Consider the following 8,093-nt stretch of genomic DNA (forward strand, 5'->3'; position numbering starts at 1 on the left):
ATCATCTGGGGGGGAGAGGAGAGGGGGTGGGAGTTGAACTTGGTTCTCTGCAGCATTGTAATGCTGCCCCAGGGACGTTGTGGTACAGACGAAAAAATGCTCGTGTTCTCCAGCAAGGGAACTGTCAGGAGAGGCACGCGGGGTTAATGTACTCCAGATGCACGCCCCTCCATTACAGTGTCACATGGCATAATTGTCGATTAGTTTCTAAGACTGATAGTCGTGAAAACCTTTTCATTTTGCCTCGCTCGCGTGTTGTGCGCTGAAATGGCAGCTGCTGCAGAGCAAGACAGACAGCCCCTACCTGCTGTGTGTCTCCCTAAAACGTCTATATACCCCCTTGAGATGTTTATCATGTTTTCAGGTCCGCTGTCTGCTCTGCAGCAGCAGCCACAGCGGCCTTGTTCACAGCAAATCGTGGTGAAATCTTGTAAATGTAAATGTTTCACAGACTAATGGACTGCAATCTGGAGAAAACATCTCAGTCAGTGACATGGATGGTAGACCGATGCATAGCTTTCCATTCCAGAACTGCAGCAGCTTAGCATGGTGTGCTGACTGAGGTAGGCCTATGGTACAGCATTCCAGCAGACAGAATTCCAAGACAGAATTCCATCTCATTCCTGCAGGTGGCACCCTCATTCCACGTCTAAAAGCGTTCCAATGAGTTTTCCTCTTGGGAGCATGGGGGTGAATGATGTTAAGGGCTATCAAATGTAGTTATGTAACCTGTTTGTCAAAACATTGCAGAACTACAAATGATATGAGGACCAGGTTTCACAGAAAAGGTGTGTTAATTCCAGACCAGTTATTTGTATTCCACACAAAGAATTGGCACTATCAAGAACAAGAGACCATTACAAGTGAATGCCATACACTTCTCTGCACCTGCGAGAACATCTCTCAACTCATAACAACTTCAACATTATGGTGTAGTTCTACGTGTTGTTGTTACCTGTGTGGAGAGAGAGAAAGAGAGAGCATGATGATGTTTGCTGGTGTGGTCGGTGGAGGTGTGAAACCGCTGCTGAGGTGTTCTTCCGTAAGATGTAGCGTAGCGTAGGCAACAAAAGAACTATGCATGCCATTCTCCTGTTTTTAACTTCAATTTATGTCAATAACACAAATCCTCTCTTGTCAATATATGCAAACCGAAGCACTCTCTTTGCATCAGGACAGAAACACAACATCCGATGCAGAGTTATTTTACCTTTGATGTTAAGGCCATTGTTAGACAAGGTATAAGATAAACCCTAAACTTCAGTCATGGTGGAAGAAATCCTTAAAAATGCTGTTTTTGTCACTGGCTCTTGAAAATTCTTGACTTGCAGAATTTGTATGGAGGCCTTCTCTTTCGGTTATGTGTGTGCCAAGGGATTGGATACATCCCTCTCTGTATTGGTTTGATATTGAGATAACGCATAGACGTGCTGGAAGCTGAGAACCCATGCTGGCACCATGTCCTTTCAACTTCATGAAAGGATGTGTTTAAGCACTTTGTATAGAATATTTGAATGAGACACTCAATCCCTTTTCATGTGTAGAGAAAAAAATGCATACCAACTACTAAAGCTTCTTGCAAAAGGAAAATGGAAGAGTTGGTCTTCGACCAGAGTGAATTTGTTTTTTGTTATTGCTGAACGCAACTCAAAAGGAAAAGTGAAAAGGTTTGGGTGGAGCTGGGGTTTCTTTTGATCATTTGTTGTGCATGTTTTGAAAATTGAGATTACAGAGAAGAGTGTATTTGAGTTATGGAACTCTCTGTGTGTGATACCAGCACGCACAGGCATAACAGTCAGCTTATAAAACTCTAACTGCCCCTGTTTCTTCTGCAGAGTGCACTCAAATCCAAGAATCTCAGTGTCATAACAAATGGTTATGAAACCCTCAGCCTGATAGAAAATGAATTGTGTAGCATCAGGCTCAATTTCTGAACTTGTTGCTGATTGGGAAATGCTTCATCAAAATGTATCGCATGTGGTGTTTGTAAACTCACTCAACTCTTCTTTCAGACCTACAGTATTCCCATCAATTGAGGCAGGATTTTAGAAGAGTACCCCTCTGCCCAAGGCATAACTATATTTGGTCTCTGCAATTATGGAAATTCAATGTTTGTATTTAGAGGCTCAGCCACAGGATTTTGCCCGTGGCACTTGAGAGGCTTTTACTGTGGCTTTTTTTTTTTTTTTTTACTGTGACCTGCTCTGAAGTTTCATCTGAGATATTTGGCCCATGCCTGACCTCTCCATAGCTAAGGTGTGGTATGGAATACAAACCAATCATAGATTATTATAGCATTGCATCAAAAACACAGCAACGGAAACCAGGATATATATTTCAATCAAGTTTATTATGTACATAAAATACACTATATACATTGTATAAATTATGTACAAGTCGAAAAGGCTTCACATACAAAATCTTATGATTTTTTTTTTTTGCACAATTCACTTTGTCCCTTGTCACATAAAACATTTGAGACTGTCTGGAATGATTTAAAAAAAACAGTTTGGATAAGACATGTTAAAGCATAGTTATAGACCCTGATTTACAATCTCGAAAACAATGCACAAATGAAATTCCTAGTTCAAGCCTGAGACGGTAAGGCAGTTTTAGTTCAAAACATTGTCTTAAAGCTTATTTTCCATGTGCTGTTTCAACAACTGAGATTTGAAAATATATATAGGCCTATATGTTTGCCAATAAACCCAATGGCACTCGTATGCATGTAAATACATTGTTTAAAATAAGGCAATGTGGTGAGAGAAAGCAACAGCTCATCATCATCAGAGGTTTGCTGTATGGTTCCAGTATACTTCCAGTCAGTTGTGTACTTAGGTCCAGCCTATTGTTAATGGCAGAAGTAAGCCTATCTAACACTTTTTAAAAATATACTTTGTTAAAAAGTAGTACCAGCTACATATTTCAGATCTATAGAATACTATGTCAAGTTTATCCATGTTTGTCTGTGGGTCTACTGACAAACACTCTGTTTATCCCTAGAAATCCTTAAATATGATGAAATGAAAAAAACAAAAACAAAACAATAATGCAAATATCAAAAGCACACGTGCTTGTGTGCTTGCATCAGTGTAAAGAGTTCTTTGGGTGGTTTCCATGGTGCCTCTCACATATGCCTCTTCATATGCAGTGCCAGGTGATCCGACCTGGAGAAGGCGCGCTCGCACAGGTGGCACTGGAAGGGACGGTGTCCGGTGTGTTTACGGAAGTGGCGCGTCAGCTCATCGGACCTGGCAAACTTCCAGCCACAACCCTCCCAGCTGCAGTGGTATGGCTTCTCACCTAAATAACAGACAAAATCACAGTATTTAGTGTCTGCGCAATGGACTCGCATTTCAGGAACATTCATATGAATACCTTTTGAGACAGATGCTAAACATTTTTCTTTAGTACAAGCAATGAGGTTGAAATGAAACACGCATTCTCACCTGTGTGCGTTCTTTGGTGCGCTTTCAAGTGCGAGCTCTTGGTGTACGTCTTGCCGCAGCCCTCATAGGTGCAGACGTGAGTTGCGGTGCGTTTCCTCGGCCAGGTGCGTCGTCCTCTCTTGGGTTTGGCATCCATGATGTCGAGCGGAGACGACGGGGGCGTAAGCAAAACTCTCTGACTGTTCATGGTTGCGCCGAGTCCGTCTTCGCACATGCTGTAATGGTGCGCACTTGGGTACGGCATTTGGAGCTGGTGAGGCGCGGGCGGATGGTGAGGGCGCGCGCTCGAGTGGGGGAAACCTGTCGCGGCAGGGTAGCCCTGGGGAAATGACATGGTGTGGCACAGTTGAGGCTGGCAGTCCGAGTGCAAGAGGTCGTTAGGACTCAGTGGCGGGGTCATGTTCCCGGTGGACTGCGGAGAGTGGGCAACCCTCGGTTGCTCTCCATAGGACATCATGCAGGACACGTTCGCCTCTTGTTTGATTTTAGGTACCATCCCCATAACTGGCCCGTAACTACTGTCCATGGGCTCTTGCTTGACATTGTCCAAAAGTCCAAATTCCTGACTCGAGAAGGATGGTCGTACGAGAAATCTCCCCTGGATGCTGTTGCCAGGGAGAGCTTGGCAATAGTTGTTATCCACCTCGGACCTGAGAAGTTCCGCCATGAGACTGGTGGTGCTGTACGGCGGAGGAGGTGTGTGCATCTCGGGCATGGAGTACGAGCCAGGTGCCATCCCCTCGCTGTAGAGGCTGCTGGATTCTGACAGTCTGTAGTCGCCCGTAACGGCGGGTACTGGAGTGGCTGCGTTGGCAGAGCCGGTGCTGTTCGCCAGGATAAAATCCAAGTCTAGATACTTGTCAAGATCCTCGTCCTCCGGTCTTCCTAGGCTGTCCATTTTGTGTGTGCTGTCGAGCACGGAGCAACTGGAATGCATGGACCTGTCAATTTCACCCTTCCACCTCTGAAAGACAATAAAAGAAAAATAACAACAATTTAATTCAATGTAATCATAGGTTTAAAAGGTATGCATTAGGTTCAAATGTTGAATCAATTTAGTTCCACATAATAACAATCACAGTAGTTCATACTTACATTTTCCCAAAATTTTTCTCTTTGCGGAGTAAAAGTTGAGATTGATGGCAAAATAGTTGCGGCGAGAGCCATATCCAAAGGTAGGATGCAGTGGTAAGAGAAATGAAAATTTCTCTATAGTTATGTTTGAGTTGCCAGATGTTATCTGCGCGTCAAATACAGTTCCGTGGAGAAATACTTAAAGTGGATCCGAGAGATATGTTACTTCACTAGAGGAATTCAAACGCATAAGTAAATTTGGATTGGTAGGAGAGCCTACCTTTTAAATATCCTCACTGCAAAGCTGGACCAATTGTAGTAAGCGCAGGAAACACGTTCAGGATGGAGGTAGAGCAATACTCGCCCCTAATTTTAGCCCTGGTATATAAGGCTGATTCTCAGCGAGAGCCTGTCGTCAATGCTGGCTCACATGCGCCTATGCAAGCTACTTTATCCTGCGCTCCCTTCACCCGCTTCTACTTAAACCATTTTACCGAGCGTTGTATCGCATGACGTGTTTTTGAACACGCCCCTAGCGTGCGGGTAGGTGTGTGTGCGCGCTCTTCATGAGACAAAACTAGGAGCAAAGAACACACACACACACAAGAATCCAAACGTAAGGAACAAAAAAAAAACATGAGAAATGTATTGGAAAAGTCGTGCGTAAATATATTTGAACGCTAAGCAAATGTGTTGCTTTTCCAACAATCTACACTTCATCATATGACGTTGGTCGTCGTCCAGTTGAATTAATCAATGTGTGACTTAAAAGCCATTTCTGATTTTCTGATTAAATAACTGGAATGGATCTCCTCTCTGCATGCATCAGGCGCCCTGGAACGTCTCAGCCATTAGGCGCCAGATCTGAATCTCTCTCGCTCTTCAAACGAGACCCTAAACATGTACTATTAAAGCTGTTAGAGCCTATCTGATTCTCCATTCAGGTGCAAATAGAAAAGTCAGCGAGGAGCTACTTTAGATCGCTTTGTGCCTCTTTGCATTCATATTGGTATCGGGGCAATTAAACTACATCACCTTGGTTGGTTTCGCGTCCGTATCTTCCATGAAACGCGAGGATTTAAAACAAAAAACTCAAACTCCAATAAGTGACATAGCTTCTTACTTCTGCTCCAGTCGGTGGTGAGGCATATCGTGTAGGCTACATGTTGAGGATCAAAACATACTTATGACACATTCTATGCGTTACGCAAATGGTTTTGGTTATGTGGTGAGACACAAACTTGACATGTGAAAGATTTATGTAATATACCTGCCATGGTTGAACCGTTACCCAAAGGTTGCCTTTCTACCACATTGGTTATATGATGGAGACGCTGCACTGTTAAAGTAGGCTTAGTTTGATATTCTAGGTGCAAAGTGTTGTTACTGAAATAAGTGCAATGGATTCATGTCTAGTTGAACCATTGACCGCACTTATTTTTTGTGAGTGTTAATCAATTGTACTTGCAGTAAATCATGAAACCTTGTAGTGCACAGACAATGAACATCCATTCTCTCATTCTACACCAAAGTCTGTCTCACCTTTCTTTGCTGTCTGTGTGGCTTTTTACAAGAAGGAATATATAGAGAAACTCTGAACAAACAACCTTTGCAGTGTGGAAGGTATGCTGCATTTTACGAGAGAGGCAAGATTGGTTCTCCTTGTGGTTTCCATTCAGAGTTGCTTACTGAGGTGAGTGAAGGCTATACATGATATGGACTGCTGGAACCTACAGAATCCCAGCGCTATGGAGGGCATAGGCCAATTATGTTACTACATTACACTTAGCTGACGTTTTTTTAATATCCAAAGTGACTTACAGTTATTTAGGTACAGGGTATTGGTTACAGTCCCTGGAGCAATGTGGAGTTTGATGCCTTGCTTAAGGGCACTTCAGCCATGGGTGAGGGTGTTAAGGTGCGATTTGAACCTGCAACCCTCTGATCTAAAGGCCAGCGCTCTAACTATTGAGCCATGGCTGCCAATAATGCAATTGGGATAACTAACAATTAGCCTTCAACTTCTGTTTCTTATTCTCAGTGGCGTGTGTCAGCAGAGAAAGCGTATGTTCTGTCAGTGTTTAGATGACACTGTATTCTTGCAGCCCAAAAAGTTAACATCCTGAACCCATAAACTATAAATTCCAAGTCAAGTCTAATACAACACTGAAGCTCTTGGGCCATGGGTTCTGTTGATAGGGTGATGTTTTATCTTGAAAGAACTGATAAAAAAGTCTCTTTACGTTTTATGTAGCTTTATAAAAGTATTTAATCCGAATTCCTTTCACGCAGCGTAGGTATTGTTCAATCCCCAAGGTTTTTGTGTGTGTGTGTGTGTGTGTGTGTGTGTGTGTGTGTGTGTGTCTGTGTGTGTGTGTGTGTGTGTTTGTGTGTGTGTGTGTGTGTGTGTGTGTGTGTGTGTGTGTGTGTGTGTGTGTGTGTGTGTGTGTGTGTGTGTGTGTGTGTGTGTGTGTGTGTGTGTGTGTGTGTGTGTGTGTGTGTGTGTGTGTTCACGGTGAAATGCCTGGAAACACCTGCTCATTGGACCCAGCGGGAGGGCTGCTGTCTGCCCTTTCGAGTGAGGGAAACTGAGAGTGCAGCAGGCTGGAGTGGAGTAAGGGGAAGAGGGAGCGGGAGCGGGAGAGAGAGAGGTACGTACGTGCCAGTGGACTGCGCTGGTGTGAGTGAGAGTGTGAGCCGGAGTGGAGCAGTGGCCGGAGCTTATATATGGGGATATTTTTAACCACACACCCCTCCGCTTATTACGGCGTTTCCTCTGAGGACCGTGCAGGAAGCAAGTTTGGCTCCATTTCCTCCCTAGCTCGGCACACGGCGCTGATTCAAAGCAGGATCAGGGAATGATAGCGCAGCAGTGTGAAGGGAAGAGTGTGTGTGCCTGTGTGTGTGTGTGTGTGTCTGTGCGTGCCTGTGTGTGTTTTGTTTATGTTGGAAAGTACTACAGATGGTCAAGCGCTGAATTACAGAGTGACACACTCACCCTCTCTGGCTCTCTCTCTCACACACACACACACACACACAAAGACAGACACAGTCAGACACTTGCATTCACACACGCACACGCACACACACACACACACACACACACACACACACACACACACACACACACACACACACACACACACACACACACACACACACACACACACACACACACACACACACACACAGGTATGTGTGGAGTGGAGGTCATTACATAATTAAAAGGCCTTGTGATTAGATATGATGATCTGAGTCTGCCCCATCAAGCTTGAGCCCTTCTTCCTTGAAGAACTTCCACCACTCCATACCAAAATATATGCAAATGAGAATGGCAAACCAGCTAATGAAACAGGCATGAGATGGTATCCAGATTTTCTTTTTCTTTAAAAAAAAAAAAGATTCCCAGTTTCCTAAGTCCACTTGGGTTGTTTACCCTCTTCATAGTGAGATATCCTATCAGGTAATCTAAGAGTGGTTAGGACGACTGTGTTTACACTCCAAGCAGACGAATCTGATGAAACCCGTCAGCCCCACCAGTCCAGTCCAGTCCTCTCTCTTACTCACTGG

The 8,093-nt window shown here is 44.1% G+C and overlaps 1 protein-coding gene across 2 annotated transcripts; it reads right to left on the reverse strand.

The window, feature by feature from the left end:
* Window positions 1-2,331: 2,331 nt before the first annotated feature.
* On the reverse strand, window positions 2,332-4,986 carry klf2a (Kruppel like factor 2a). 2 transcript variants are annotated; one of them, XM_063200165.1, is made up of 3 exons: window positions 4,804-4,986; window positions 3,450-4,413; window positions 2,332-3,303 (listed from the first exon to the last, which is right to left on the reverse strand). In XM_063200165.1, exons 2-3 carry the CDS (start codon window positions 4,384-4,386, stop codon window positions 3,128-3,130), a joined length of 1,113 nt encoding a protein of 370 aa, XP_063056235.1. In that variant the 5' UTR covers window positions 4,387-4,413; window positions 4,804-4,986; the 3' UTR covers window positions 2,332-3,127. The 2 variants fall into 2 exon arrangements, with proteins under 2 accessions (XP_063056235.1, XP_063056234.1); XM_063200164.1 differs by having other exon boundaries at window positions 4,545-4,986.
* Between the last annotated feature and the right edge of the window lie 3,107 nt (window positions 4,987-8,093).

The sequence above is a fragment of the Engraulis encrasicolus genome, chromosome 6 (genome assembly GCF_034702125.1).
Source record: "Engraulis encrasicolus isolate BLACKSEA-1 chromosome 6, IST_EnEncr_1.0, whole genome shotgun sequence".
NCBI lineage: Eukaryota > Metazoa > Chordata > Actinopteri > Clupeiformes > Engraulidae > Engraulis > Engraulis encrasicolus.

What these genes read in the sequence shown, in the direction of transcription:
- klf2a (XM_063200164.1), bottom strand. Translation starts at nt 4,616, where the DNA reads ATGGCTCTCGCCGCAACTATTTTGCCATCAATCTCAACTTTTACTCCG. An exon ending in GAGAAAAATTTTGGGAAAAT is followed by an intron (nt 4,414 to 4,544) that starts GTAAGTATGAAC and finishes ATTGTCTTTCAG; the next exon opens with AGGTGGAAGGGTGAAATTGA. An exon ending in GCACCAAAGAACGCACACAG is followed by an intron (nt 3,304 to 3,449) that starts GTGAGAATGCGT and finishes TCTGTTATTTAG; the next exon opens with GTGAGAAGCCATACCACTGC.